This window comes from Thunnus albacares, chromosome 14, assembly GCF_914725855.1.
Source record: "Thunnus albacares chromosome 14, fThuAlb1.1, whole genome shotgun sequence".
Lineage (NCBI taxonomy): Eukaryota > Metazoa > Chordata > Actinopteri > Scombriformes > Scombridae > Thunnus > Thunnus albacares.
This window is the reverse complement of record NC_058119.1, coordinates 16534460-16550488: the sequence shown is the minus strand read 5'-3', so window position 1 is coordinate 16550488 and position 16029 is coordinate 16534460. Positions and strand designations below refer to the sequence as shown.

At 40.1% G+C, this 16029-nt stretch overlaps 1 protein-coding gene across 9 annotated transcripts in view; it reads right to left on the bottom strand.

Annotated features, from left to right (window-relative positions):
- The window catches only part of kcnma1a (potassium large conductance calcium-activated channel, subfamily M, alpha member 1a), a 140379-nt gene that overhangs the window by 75132 nt on the left and 49218 nt on the right, over window positions 1–16029 (bottom strand). For all 9 annotated transcript variants that reach the window (XM_044372474.1, XM_044372467.1, XM_044372475.1 and 6 more), the window contains exon 3: window positions 799–860. In XM_044372474.1, the coding sequence (XP_044228409.1) occupies window positions 799–860 (62 nt within the window). The remainder of the gene's footprint in view (window positions 1–798; window positions 861–16029) is intronic.

The following is a 16029-nucleotide window of genomic DNA, read 5'->3' as shown; positions in this document are numbered from 1 at the left end:
AAGCAGGCAGGATCAGCAAATACAAACATTTTAACCCATTTAATACAGTGACGCATGGAAAAAGAACATCTTTTTTGTATTTCATGTTACATGGCAACGATTGTTTTGTTTGGTGAAAAATAGTTAAAATACTTCTGTATACACTGGAGTCCATTCCCATATCACACTACCTACCAAAGAGAATTAGGTTGAGCAAAATGTTCATTTTTGCCTGATAATGTAGCATCTTGTAACCATGGTCTGACCATGCACCTTACTGCCAAAGCTAATGAGTCAATATCCTTACCAGAGAGAAACTCATCTGACTGAAAATATATATACATTTTAAATTCCAAACTCTCCCTGTTAAAAGGTACTGTCTGGATCTGGATGGTGTGAAAGTGGCTGCAGTGGTTATCGGACAGATGCCAGGCCTGCAATCTGTCTCTGGGTGCCAGCCGGGGATACGCACAAACTGACAATACACACACTCACTCACTCACACACAGAACAAGATCCCCAACACATACAGTATCTGCCTGTCTCTGTTGCCATGGAAACTGACTCCCATTGACAAATCCTCAGATGCAGATGTGTGTGTGTATGTGTATGTATCATTGCTTGTGAGTACTTATGGGGGTGTGAATATGTGCATTTGCATTTCAGAGGTTGCAGTGTGTGGATACGAGTAAGAATGCATGTGCACTAGTAAGTAGGCCAATGTAAATGTATGTAAAGTTAATTTTACCCAGTATAGCTGTCAGAGGATGTATGAAATGTCAAATGATCCAAAAAATAAGTAATGAAATTAATACTTACTCTGAAGAATCTATAAAGTATATTCCGAGGGCCCCGATGCTGAGTGCAAAGACTAACACCACCTGCAAAGAGAAAGAAACAGACGGAGGAGAAATTAATTTCATGCAAAAGAGACTTCTCATAGACCTACAAACGTTTTCTAACTCTGCTTATTAATGTACTACACAATGAACAAAGACTTGTATTCAGTTTGGGTGGACACAATAGACAACATTAGTTACAGAATCAGTAATTAAACGACAACTTTCCACTGTATTTGCAGGTTGCAGAACAGTGGACGTTTTCAAAAAGCATTCACTGAATAATGAATGTTCACCTTCATGTCAGCAAATACAGCCTACTGAATGCTAGCAGTGTAAGGTCAAGCCAGCACAGTTATAGAAAGCAAAGAAAGGACACACATTTGTAAGCCTAACTGTACAGAAGAGCAGTGACAATGTGTGTAGGGGGTGTTGAGAGGAAGTGCTTAGAGAGGACTGCAGTTATCAAGTGTTGACGTGTACTCTTCAACTACTATGCTGAGTCAGTGCTTGCATTGTGTGAGATTGTGACCCTGCTGGACTGTTGTCTGCATAATGTTTCAGTGACTATATATGACTGGTAAGGTAAAGTCAGGTAAGGGAACTTAAGTTAATTAATCTTGTAGAGAGTCTAAGAACATAGTTTTGTTCAAATTATAATAAAGACAAACTTTGAATCCGTTTAAATTCATTAAGATCAGTGTGTTTCTGATTTTTATTAAATGACGCATTTCTTCAGATTATAATGCAAGAAATCATGGTTGATTATTAAAAGTCAACCTAAGGTAAGTAATTCTCGCTGGGTTTCACTTAACTAACAGCACTTTCACATCCTAACTGTAGAAGTTGGACATAGCCGGTATGTTAATGTCAAGGCTTTGTCATAACTAATTTCAGTCGTGTGCTTTGAGAATGAATAACTTCCACATTCACAGAGACCTTCATCTGTCAGACCATGAACAAACCCAAACATCTCTGCTTCCTCTGCCAGTGTAAGTGTGTTCATTTGAACTGAACACCACAGTAAAGGTGGCAGCACTTAAGAGCACAACACATTATTCAGCCACCAAACTCATCTATAGTGCAACAATTCAGCAATACAGTAGCACAAAATATGAATGCATTATTTAAATCTAATGTAATGCTGTATATCTTATAACAATAATTATGCAGAAAAACTACAGTTAGATCCTGTAGCAAATACTAAAAAACTGAATCATTTTTATATTGGTAATTTATATGTCAGCTTCCACTTATTCCACTCCCTCGTAAAAAAAAAAACAAAACAAAAACAGCCACATGTGCCTCAATAATACCCTTCAGCAAACTGCACTTGCAAACATTAGAGGTCATATCACCGTCATCATCACTGCCACTATCATCGCAATCATCATCTTCTCAGCAGCTGGCCGGCATAGCGAGGTACAATAGTTCCTCCACTGTGATCCATTCTCCTATTCAGCGATCTCACAATAGAAGCCCACTGGTGTGGCTTATGGTGTCATTCATTATTGATGATAGGAGCTTGATTACTTTCATCTGATGGTCCTTTGGATTGATCCAATGCATTGTCGTTGCGGTACTAAGTAAACACCCCCATTCCACTGCATTTTTAATGGTTTGCCGCTTGAATGGAGGATGATGGTGATCCTGGGCACTGAGTCGTCCAGGGCCGGAATAACCTTACAAGCCAAAGACATCAATGATGCGCCGCACAAAGGAGATGGATAGCAAGCTGAAACATGATGATAACATCTGGCTTTTTGAATAAAAGGCATTTCACTGGACTGATTAGGAAAGGAAGCAATTGACTTGAGGGAATCATATGATCCAGAACCTGTTGTGTTTTCTATACAGGAATTAAAATATGTGCTTTTCCCACAAGATGGCACAGTATGCTTGTGGTGAGTTGGAGGTGCAAGGTGGACACCAAAGCCAAAGTGAGAAACCCCCTTTACACACAACAGCATTTGGATGTTAATGCTGCAGAAGCTCACACAGTACATTTAGATGCATATACACTGACATTTCCTTCAAGCTAATCTTTGCCTCTAATGTTCAAAGTAAGAGGGTCACATGGGGTTGAGAAAGAGAAAAGAGAGAAAGAGAGCAGTGGAGAAGGGGGCAGAGAGAGGGAGAAGTATGACTGAGCAGTCAGTGGTTGGTAGCTGAGAAGCTGAGCAGTGAACAGTGAAGACCCAGCAATGAGTTGAGGAGATAAGAAGCGTCATCATCTTAAATTGACCCAGTTATTCAGCTGTGAAAGCCAGTCCACCCCTTCACCCCATCCCCCCCTTTCTCCCTCTCTCACACACACACACACTCTCTCTCTCCACAGAATGTCTACGAAGGCTAACTGTCGACCTCAAACCCACAATCTACCAAAGACAACCAACCGAGCAGCCGCCACTGCAAATCAGGACCAATATAATAACACTCAGGGGAAACCTACAAGAATAGTGATGGTAGAGGGGCATTCCCTCCGTCTACAAATGAAATTGAGAAATTAAAAAAATGAAAGACAGAAATAAAAGGATTGCTAAGTATAGCCACTGCTGCAAATGCTCCTGTAATAATTGCAAATTAGCTTTTTTAATTCCCTGATTCACATGCGATGATATGGCATGAGTGAGTCACGTTTGTTCGCAACAAACTGTGATATGTCGACATCATGTCAGCAGACCAGTATTCTGTGATGATGTCTATGTTTTCTCCTTAGCAGCCGTGTAGGTTTTCATTAGTGTATCCCTTTCTATATTTAACATGCTGAGCTAAATCTGTTGGATGTTTTCCGAGGTGCACTTTAGCAGGCAGACTGAAAGACTGGAAGTGTAAAAGAGGGCAGTGTTAAACCGTGTATATGTGTATGCGCTTCAACGTGTACAGGTTTCAGGTTCCAGCATTGCAAGCGGGCTAAAGGTAGCAGCAGTCATATGACGCCTGCAGAATTGTAAACACATAATAACACTAACTTACATGTATAAACACACGTGAGTGTGTGACGTTCTCAGTTGATCTGGCAGTCTAGAGAATTTCGAGGGTTCATCACGGCTTGTCTGTGGAAGCTCTTTGAGGTGCCCTAAGACTGAGCCAAAATTTCACACAAGACTTCCTCCTCCAACAGGGGGCCTGTCTAATGACTTCCTCTATCCATTAAGTGTACCCTGTGACAGGGAGAGAGCACAGTCTTGCAGACAGGTGATGTGGGCTGACAACATAAATAATATTCCCTTCGCATTGAGGCCAACTACCAAGGTCAAGAGAGAGGCGACTCAAAGGCTTCTGACTCCTCTGCATTTCATTTCAAAGTCCCTCTCTGTATCCTAAAAAGAGGAGTAATTTCAGAAAAACATGAATACAGTAGAAAATAACCAAATGGGATGTCTTTTTTTCCCAATTGCAGTGAATTAAATACCTGAAAAATCTGGGTACTTCCATCATGTCGCTGCAAAAAGAGACGACAAGAAAGGAAGAAAAACGACAGCTCTAATTGATTCATTCATTCCAAAAATGGCATTTGTTTATGTTCATGTGGAAAAACCCTCTAGCAGGCATAGTAATTATGACTCTTAGCCATCAGGAGCAAAGGAGGAAGGATGATGAAGGGAGCAGGTTAGGGTGGATGGGTGGTTCAACAAAATGTGGGACTTTGCCACAGGAGGATACTGTTCATTTCCTGTTTTGTTGTTTGTTTGTTTTATTTTAACCATGATTGCACTAACTTTCATTAACCTTAACCAAGTGATTATGATTGTACAGTAACCATAATGACAAAGGTCACATTATTATTTTTTAACCATGATCACATACTTATTTGAACCGAAAAAATGCCAATTTCCTAACCCTAACTAAGTTGTTTTTGTACCTAAACCCGGTCAAACCTTAAACACAATATTGTCACACCATAAAAGCCTTTTCTTTTTCAGGTTTTGGAAATCACTGACAAATGATGTTGTTCTGCTGATAGAGGTTTCAGATCAGAAGACGCTTACATGTGTTGTTCTGGAGGGCAGTTACAAACAACAAATTTTATCATTTATTAAAAATTGGACTTGCAGGATGTTTACACAACAGGTCCTCAAAAATAGGTATTTAAATGTTCATAGATAAGTGGATACTACCTTGGTCTATTGCAAAATCTTTGTTAGACATTCTCTCTGGGCACTCTATATAACAAAGTAATGCTAGTGGATTTATTCTAGCTCTCCCCAGTTGTAGATACACAAAACTGTCACCGCCATTTTCTCTACTTAAAGCACTGCATCAAAAATATCCTTGTTGGCAAATTGTTGTTTTTTTTTTTGATAAGGTCAAAGGGCTACATCATCAGTTTTTAGCAACTCCTACAATACAAATTGCTATTGATTTAAATTTTCTTATTGGTAGTTTAACACATTTTAAAAGTAAAGCACTTCTCTTACTAACTGTGTGAACAAGAAAAATCATCTGCCATAAAAAGTGTATTATTTTTTGTCTATTGTATTATACATCTAAACAAGCCTCACATATTTAAAATCAGTTAATCACCCAGCCTTAAGGACCCCCTTTGTTCACATCATCTCCAATAAAACCTTGGCTCACACCACATGAGAGAAAGTTTGAAGTTTTAATCTGAAGCTATTTTAGTTAATTTATTAAATAAAAAACCTACTTGTGCAAAATATTAATAAAATCCAAAGCCTGGGGCTAATGAGGCAGCTCAATTGTGAGCTGATTTGCATGCTATTGTTTCGGAGCTTCCAGAGGTCGACATCAAAGGCAGAAAAACAGATATCCTCAGGGGTAGTGTAGTTGTTAAGTAAGAATTGGGAGAAAATCTCAACTGGAATATTTTTGTTTCTCTCACTGTCAAATACTTAAATAAATACTTTCTAAGAATTTTAATGGGTTCCCCAAGATTACATGAGTGGGAATCCTCAGCGGGAAGTCAAGAATGCCCATCAGTACTGTGTGGCATCAGGATAAGCTTGTTCATTAATCCAGCCTGGCTCGATGGGTAGCCAGAAAGAGGAGTTCCAAAATGTCCGATTGATGCCTCAGCCAGAGAGGATTTCAGAGGTCCACAGCCAAGGAAAGCTCTTGCAAAACCAGTGCACTGTTTCTGTTTTCCTGTGGCTTTAATCTCTCAACATACACATCTGTTTTTTATAACAGGTTTCAAACAAAATGAGAAGAGCAGCAGTCAGTAAATATTCATTCGTATCCGATACAGATTTTCTCAGAGTAATTCACATCATTGAAACAGAAGACAAATGCAACTCTATAGTGTTCGCTCGCTCATCAAATTGTCACAATGTTTGCACTGCAGAGCAAACATGTGCATCCATTCCGAGTGTTTGCTTTCATAACAAATACTCCTACATTATCAGACACGGCTCTAGTGTCAATACAGATTCAGACACAAAATGAAATAGAATCACACGTCACTGCACAAGGTAAGTGAGAAGACTCTCACTAGGGAAATGTCAACATATGAAACCTCCATTAAACTTTGATGGCATACATCCATACATCAGCACACGTCGTGATCTCCCCTGTCCCTCGGCCTCAAATGGCAGAGAGCTATAGACGTAGCTTCGTAGGTGTAGGTATGATCTGACATTCTGTTAGAAAACACACTCTGTATTCTAGTCACACACTGCATAACTCAACCCACACTACAGATTCACACTGTGTGACTGAACAGACGTACCACAAGCATACCAATTCATACTCAAGCTTTCTTTCCGGTTTGACAAGGATCACCAAACATGGACAGCCTTTTAAAGTCCATTGTGATTAATAATAAAAGAGGTCATACACATTTTTGTGTAGGACTAACATAAACAACAAATACTGGATATATGTATTTTTGTCTTAATACTGTATGTCTGACAATCCTTTGCCCAAATTGAGAAGTCCAAAGTGATAGAATTTTCCATGAAAGAAGCATGAAAGAAGGACACAAACATTTTCTGGGCTTTAAATCTAATATCATCAGTCAGTTACGCAGCCTTGAATGAAGACAATCCAGTCCGAGGCTATCAGAGTACTGGAAAGTCCACTTAAGACTGTCTGAGGCTCAGTCTGCTGATAGCTTGCCTCTGAGCAGACTTTCCAATGACGTGAATGCTAATTGCCCCTTTCGTTACAGTTTCACCCTCCTAATTAAATATTTCCTTTTTTTATTGATACAACAGACAAGCAAGGATACAAAAACTTATTATGCTTGACTGTCGAGACAGTGAGGCCAATTACACCCAGATTTCAAATTTACAATTCATAAATTATGAGAGTGCAGACTCAAAGGTGCAGAGTACAAAAACAGGCAGGATACAAGCTAAACCCTGACTAAGTTGTGCACTGGTGTGTGTCTGAGTTGTTTTCATCATATAAATCCAGAGAAGACTCAGTCAATTTTAGAAGGCTAATGAGGAAGCCCAAAAAATGAGAGCGAAATGAGATGAAGATAAATTCTGCATGTGCTAATTTCCTGTAATTAAATGTCTAAAACCACTTCAGTAATTTGTAGATGTAAGTCCAGACGGCCTAATACATCTTATCTGTTTACTCTATTTCTTCTTCATTAGCTGCTAAACGTGCTTTCCATTTTTTAAGAAAAGAAGGTAAACGACAGAGTAAAGGAGAGAAAATAGGCTTTAACTGACACAGACTGCAACACAGTCCTGCCTCTCTTTTCATCTTATCGTCCCCTTTCCCTCCCCTCCCCTCCCACAGCCAGCTCCTTTCGTGTTACCGACCAAGGTCACACTGTGCCCGTCTCTGGAGTACAGACCAGGTGAATAGAGGATCAGTGGAAGGACACTAACGTGTCCTTCAAGGCTCATATGCATCATTCATTCACAACTCCACCCACATGACAGGATGGTCTATTTATTTCCAGGACATTTTTGAAAAACATCAATTTCTCACTATTCAGCATGCGATTAAGGGCTATGCTTCAAACCCGAATGAACCTATACAGCCTGTATCTATTAGGAAAGAAAACAAATGGCAAGATATTTGCAAAGGTATTCATTTCTTCTTTAGTTACAGATATTGTAATATGGAAGTCAAATCACCTTGAGTTATTGTGGATTTTCACTGTAAATACTGTTGCTGATACCGTGACTAACGACTGCTTTGAGCGCTGCAGGAACCACATCCCACCTTCCTCACATACTTACGCTCCAACAACTTTAGTAACTTCCTGTCGCTGTCTTCTTGCTCCTGTCAACCATGACGACCATGGCAGGTGGCATCTTACAAAAGGACTTTTTCCTCTAAAGAAGCAAAGGACTGACTGACTTACCTGGAAGGAAGCAGGCAAGATAAGAATTGTTTGAGATGGTCTGTTGATGGAAACATCTGGAAAATTGAGCCTGTCCTCCCATTAAAAACAACCCTGTAAGTCATAAATTTATTCGCCAAAAACAACCTACAAAAACGACCTTTGAGTGACAGACAGCATCTAGTAATTATGACCTGGGAGAGTCAATATAAGGTGACTTCTTTGTTAGGAAGAAGCTCATTGGGTGGATGGCTAGATAATTAGTTAAATGCAAAAAGTGGACTTGGGTGCAGGAGACTGCTGTCAGTAAGTAATACCAACGTTTCATCATTTCATCATTTTACCCCAAACTATGATCTTTCCCTAACCCTAACCAAGTAGTTTTTGTGCCTAAACCTAACCAGATATTAACCACAATGGTGTCGCATAATAAAACATAATTTTTTTTTAACAGTGATGTAACAGCTTTGGTAAGTGGCATATTACGCTCCAATGCGTCACTCTGAAAATGCTCCATTGGGTCATTCTGGAGTGCAGGTACAAACAACCTATGTGGTTGTTTAATTTGGAGGACTTGCTAGGAAAATTATGTTCCACAGACTCAGAAGTGAAAGTGAAAAGTGAAAGTGAAAAAAGCAGCTTTCTGCATTTAGTTTGTCTATGGCAAAGATGTAGTGAAACCTTTTCATTTATTTGAATCAGACATTGCAACACTGGAAAGGTGATACTACTGGGACTATGTTCGATTTTGATGCGTGAAAATACAAACACGGTGTGAAATGCAACACTTTCAGAGTGCTGGCTCCATTTAAAATGAACTTTGGCACTGTCAACTGGACAGGTGCAAACCGACAAGCCGCAGCAAGCAAACCTGGATTTCTCCATAGAAGAGTGCAGACAGCTATGGTTAATGTGCTAGTGTGCATATTTATTGCACCCCACCACACAGACTGACATATTAAGCATGTACTCCATTTAACAAACAAATTTTAAAAAATTACAGAAAGAGATTTAGGATACACAACTAAAGACGTGTTCTACAGACAGCATACAGTGCATTTTTTCATCTAATATAAGCCCAAGAAATGATGGCAAATAAACTGACAGGCTGCCACAATGTTTTTTTTTTATCTCTGGAAGGAAATGCAATCTCATAAATCAAAAGGTGACCACTGATGCTGAACCCCTGGAATTGGCTTCATTTAACCCTAGTGGCCTCTATGACACTGATGCCCACATATTATTGTACCTAGGCAACAGAAACAGTGATTGACGGGGGTGAGGAGGGGTTGGTATGAAGGAAAGCCTCTCAGGTCTGACAGGATGACAGCTCCTAAAATGAGCATCTGTCAGTGGGAGATGAAGAGGAAGCCTGTGGGGATCTGTTACAGACAGACAGGACAACCTGTCTGAAAAATCTCCTCTAAAACTTTCTGTGTAGCATCATTAATTCATGAAAAGAGGATTTTTTTCTACTTGTGCGCTGTGAGAGGCGTGTTACTGCCGAATTAAACCATCCGAACAGAGGTGGACTTATGGGCACTGTGAGGATGTACGGTATGCTCTAGATACTAGAAGGGCAGGTCACCCTCCCTCTACAGCATCCTGTTTCTAATGGAAGCCATCCTAAGAGACCAACACTATGACCATGACCTTGAATGTTCGCAGAGGATTCTGAAAGGACAAAAGAAAAGAAGAGAAGGAGAGAGGGCAAAAAAGAGAGAGGAGACAAAAAGATGGAGGTGATGATGACAGGAGATGGAGGGATGAGAGAATATTAGAGAGAGCCCACCCCGTGGGACATGAGGAGCATTAAGAGGTGGCAGAAAATGGCTTGTGGCAGAGACAGAATGAGAGCGAGAGAGAGCAGCTGAAGAGAAAGAGGGGTGGAGGGATGGAGAATATTAGAGCATGTCCTCTAAGGCACAGCAAGAGCTTAAATGCCACAGCGTGTGCACGTCTGCGCACGCGTCCTCACCTCTTAGTGTGTTAGTGCGCATATATCATGTGTGTACGTCTTCAACCTTTCCATGTCTTCAACCTTTGTGTGTGTGCTTTTGTCGGTGAGACAAAAGGGAGGACCCCTACTGAGATTGCGCCAGCATGAAGAAGATGACAGGATGCATGTGACCAGCCTGCAAAGAGCCGCTGACAGAGAGGAGAATTCTTTAACTCAACCATCATACCCATTCTCCACCTGACATCCACCATATGAGCTTATAAATGGTGTCTTTTGAAAAGTGCAGTATATCTGCAGAATATTGAATGGGTTTTATAGAAAGCTGCTGCCACTGCACTGAGTTCATATAATGTCCATTATGCATAGTACTGTAGCTGGAGGCAAATATTATTTTTAGTGAGATGCAACTGTTCAGCTGTTACAGCAATGGTAACTCAGTGGTAAGTTTGTCATGTATTAAAGATTTTAATGCGGGAGTTCAGTGGAGGTTCTCTGTGACAGAACACCACAGGCTGATGGACTCTGGGTAAAGTGTGGCTTTTTGCTGCTGGATATCACAGGTCCGCAAACTTGTCCCCAAGCCTCATGGCACTAGAGTCAGCGAGTGTCAGTATGTTTTCTACAGCCCCTGACTGAACCACGGTCAAATGGAAAAAAGGATGTGACAAGGACAGCATCCAGCACTAAGACCAATTTTTTCAGATTCAGCTGCTTCAGTTTGCAGCCAGTCAGTGGGAGCTCTAATTGTCTCAGCAAGAAAACATGAAAATAACATACAATAAATAAATGAGAAAATGGGTTGCAACAGCAGTCATACAATAACAGTATTTTGATTATGATTTCACAATAAGTGACTGAAATTCTCTTGTCCTAATGCAGGTAACATCATGAATCTGTTAAGTCTCTCCAATAATCAAACTATCCAAAACCTTAATCAACCTGATGAAGGGTTTTTAGATACTGACACATTGTCTATGAGTAGCCAGCTCTTGTTGTGGGCAGTGGTGAATGTAAATGTAAGTGTCAGTGTGTGAGTCTTTGAAAATGAGCCAGCTTAAATTGCCTTATTTAGAAATTGTCACAATCATTACCAAGAGAACACTATGGCTTGATTGTTTCCCGCTCTTCCAAGGTGAATTATAAAGGCCTTCTTTTTTATTTAATTATTTCAAAGTACCTACTTCTAAGTTCCTTCTACTCTAATTTGCCAGTAATGCTGCCATTTTCTGAGAAAAGTAGCTAATGGTCACCAATAAATTGCTTCAAAATTGCCACAATACCATCATGCTGTTAAGTATCAACACAATAACAGAGTTCAGTGTGGTTGCCATACAGTATGTGTCACTGGTCACTCTGCAGGCATTATGTCAACAGGGGGTCTGAAAACTCTGAAGCTGCATTTCAAGGGCCAGGGTCTAAATTAAGTTCCAGGGAGATTGTTTTATCCCTACAGGAACTTTGGGGACAGGGTTTGCAGGGATGACTGTTGCTGATTGGTCAAACACACACAGCGCAGCTGCTTCAACTTGTGTGCAACTTCATTTATAAAACAATAAAGTACTCTTGTATCAATTTAGGACCAGTTTAGGACAAGGGGAGAACATTTCTTTATGTATGTTAATGTTAAAAGTAAAGTTAGGCTTTGTTGTTGGCGTCCCGACCTGTTTTAAAAAGGAGCAAGAGAAACGGAGATGGTGCGAGTGAGCTGAGAGCACCAGCAAGTGAGAGAAAGAGACAGAGCAGTGGTGGTCAAGCGAGCTAAAGAGCAAATAAAAAGAGAAAAAGAGAGGGAGCGGCAGTAGCGAGAACAAAGCAGTGAATGAGAGAAATAAAACTTTATTTTCTGATTGTTTCACAGCGGTTATGTTCTAAAATAGAAATAAATAACCATCAAACACTCAACAGATGTTATACTGTGGACACAGATGCTCTTAGTTTCAGTTTCAATTTCCTCCTTGTATTTCTCCTTTGCATTCATTCATTACATTCAACTCATGCAGCAGTAAATACAAAAAACAGCAAAAATCTGTGTTGTTGTTTCCTCATGTGTTAATACTGCATCTCTAAATGCTGCCATCATTTTCAAATTCCTCATGGGTCTAATTTGCATTATCTACATGGTTCCTCAGATGCAGTAGAAACACAAACAGAACTGCACTACAGGGACTTTAAACTTCCAAGTTTAGTCCCTGAGATTAGTTCCTCTGGGACCAAAGTACCTGGAACTTTTGGTGGAAACAGTGCTTAAATCTAGCAGCGTTGCCAGGTTAGCAACAGTAGTTGCTACGGCTATGTCTGAGGTGGTGCCCAAGTAAAAAGTCAGACAGCTGAGTAGGCTAAAAGCAGAACAGAGAGGAGCCAGTAATAGCATAGGCATAGACAATGGCGCTGGAATAGGGGCAGGTCAGGCCAAGTACTGCGGTCTTAGCAATAATGTCTAAGCCTACTCTAACATGTTGGACCTTTAAATTCAATCAGAATCAGAAACAGAGGACTGTGAGTATTATGGCTACCAGTTCAGACTAGTTTAAATGATTTCAAATTCAACATTGGGCCCAAATTTTTGTGACATTGCAACGACCAGCGCAAATAGGCAGCACAAAGTATGTTGGTGATTTTGTGGAAAATGGGTCTTAGACATCTCAGAGGCATGTCTGTTTCTGGAGCGAAGTCACTCTGCTGCCACTTTGGTGATTTTATCAACAAGAGCAAACTAAATACATGCTGTAAATGTGCTGCAGGAACAGATTAATGCTTGAAATATAAATTAGTTATTTCAATTAAACACTCCAACCAAAATCGGCACAGAAAATAACTTTTAATATGGTTAAAGCATATTGATTTGTAACTGAATGTGGGTGATTTTTACAGTATCTGTGGTCCACAGCTGCTTTATACTGTATGAAAAGTTTCTCCTTCAGTTCATTAAATCCTTTGAATATGCCCACTCCACCAAGCTGAGCTGACTGATTCTGTTGGTCTCTTTGTTGAAAAGCAATCAATCCGATGAGCGTCGTGGGGAGAGTAACGATTAGCCAATCAGCGCCACGGGCAGGACTAATGCTGTTGTCAAGCTGTCCACCTGAACCAAGGAGGAATAAAACTAGGCAGGGCTGATCAAATATGAATCAAGATTCTCTTACTGCATTGCCTATTTCTCTCCTACCCGCCAGAGTGTTTAGTGGTGATCAAATCGATATCAGACAGTTCTGTCTGATATCAGGGCAGTAACCCATTTGGACCACTGACTGGCCAAACAACTGGCCAAAGTAAATGTCCCACTGGTCCTGTGCCAACTACAATCTTTACTGTTGAACCATGAAGAGATAATTAATGCTCTTAATTGAATTAAATGTGACAAAATAGAAATTTCACTTTAGTGAGTTAGTTTTGAAACAAGAACAGGTAATATAAAAGATAATTCTATAGGGTTTTACTAAATACTGTGATATTAAGTTTAAGCATTTGTTCCAAAAAATTACGTCAGCATTACATTAAAAATATACTATTTGTGGTAATATGTTTAAGATAATTAGTATTAAATTATGAATACAGCTGAGAAAAATATAGCCTTCACAACTGAATGTGACCCCTGCTGGCCTCAGATTGAACACTGCCAAAATCTCCTCTACTCTGCCCTTCCCTATATCCCATTCAGCCGCAATAAAAAGAAAATACTTTATCTCCCATAAGACCTCTCCTCAGACTTCTGCCATGCAGGGAATCCTTTCAGTCTGACAACATGACACTGAGTGGGCTGCTCTTCTCAGGTGTTTGTTCACAAACTAACCTGCGAATGAAATGCAGCAATTTTTTCTGGTTATCTGAGGAAAAGTCAAAGTACTGTGACTTGTCACTACCGCCCATGCTACTATTGATTCATGTCTTCACAGCTGTTATATTCTCAGATGGAGCATCTGCATAAATGTTTAAAAGTAGAAGAAGTAGTGTTTGAGACAGTATAGGTAAAGTTTGACAGAAAGGAGTGGTAGGCCTGAAAGAATAAAAGGTCAAAGCTATAATTCCGACTTTCATATTCTAAATGCATCATCTATCTTAGTCATCATAGAATCATAGTCAGAGTAAACATAATGATTAATAGACATGATGTACTGTCGATTTCCTCTCCAACACCTCCAAACACCTTAGTCAAATGTATTTTGTTCTTTGATTTTTTTTAACTCAATAGTGTTACGAATGTAATTGTCTCATGTATCAACCCATAGCCCACTTGGCATTTTTATAACTGGTACAGCTTCCCATCAGAATGATGAGAAATTACCTCTGCTAACATATTCGCTATGTGAATACTAAATGCTTGTCTACAAGTGGCTTATTCACCATCTGGTCTGCAGGTCATAATGTATTCAAGTCACTACACTGTTGTCTAGGCACCGGTTACTTCCACACAATCCCATTATGTGCCTTTAATCATAGCATAAATCATCCCTGCCATAGTTAATAATATCAAAACTTTATCACACCAATGCCATTTCTATTACAATGCATGCAGCGCAATTACTTTGTCTGATGCATATTGCAGAATTCAGCAGAACCTTTCATCCTTCTCCAAAAACTGTCATACTGCATTTGGCTGCCAGAGGAACAACCAAGCCCTGCCAAATACGGAATTAAAAACTTCAGTTTCCCCCCCAATAAGGCAAATGGATTGCAACTAACTCACTGAGAAAAACAATATAGCTGTGCCACATCCTGCTTTTGCATTCTTTTCTTAAAAGCACCCTTCTCTATCGCCCACAGACCCCCCCTCCCCCCACCTACAGGTGCATAAATTTCATCTCGGAGGAGACGCAGCAGTGACATGATCTTTATCTAATTAAATCAGGATTTCGTTTAATTTCCTGAAGGTTAATGAGAAGTTTATCATCCGCGTCAAAGCCCACTTTCGCTAGCTAACAATGTAGTAGGTCCTGATAAGGTAGAATGCTCGCTCGCAGCAAGGTGAAAGATGAGACTAGGATCTGCAGGAGGAGGAAAAGCTGTATTAGTATTCCGTGTTTGTTGGCAGGCTATATGTGTAAAGTGGAGAGCAGCAACATCTCAGTGTAACCCCCCCGTGTTTGCTCTCTGACACATCAGATCAAGCCCTATACACAGCTGTCCAGCTCAGTCAATAAGGTGGGCGGATGCCTGGAACCTGCCATGAATGACCTTAACACATCTTTGATATGTTCACCCATCAGCAGGAGGGATGGTGGTGTCACAGTAAACACTTTGGCAGGTGCTTTCACCAAACAATCCCCTTGATTGATGGTAAGGAGGAGTACTCTCTCATATAATTCTGAAAACAAAGCATATTTCAATTTCAGTACTACTTACCAGGCCCTCAGTATGCTTTTGTAGTTTTGAGATATGGCTAGGGACTGCAACAGAAGAGTAATTTGCAAATGGTTTCTGTTCTTTTGCCTTTCGGGGTATATATTATTAATTCTGCTTTAGTCATACAGTTATTCATTCAGTAGATAATTAATAGTCTCCCTTGCAAAATAGTAGCTAATCCAGCTCCAACAGAAACAGAAAGTAAAGGATTTCTCTCTCTCAATTACAGAAATTCTATTTTAAACCTAATTTCGCATCTTGAACACCTACTGTATGTCTTGAAGAGCTTTGCATATTCCTCCATGATGCAAACATGAGTAAACTAACAAATCGACCAGCAAGTGAGTTATTTAATCAACTATTTGATACACGTCTGCAGAAGGGGTCAAGCCAATGAACTCATGTGGTTTCACACGGAGCCCTATTAAGAAGACATTGAGCCAAACTCCACTTCAATGTCCATCAGTTCCACCTCTCACCTTTCCTCTGATGATAAGCTGCTGGTTTGATTGATTGTTGACTAGCACTGACACCCGTATCAATATTCAGTATCAAGCACACTTGTCAGTGAAAAGTTCAGCTGCCTGCTGCCTGGAAGGCAGTCATTTCCTGTGAGACTGAGGATTTTATAGGTTTAATAT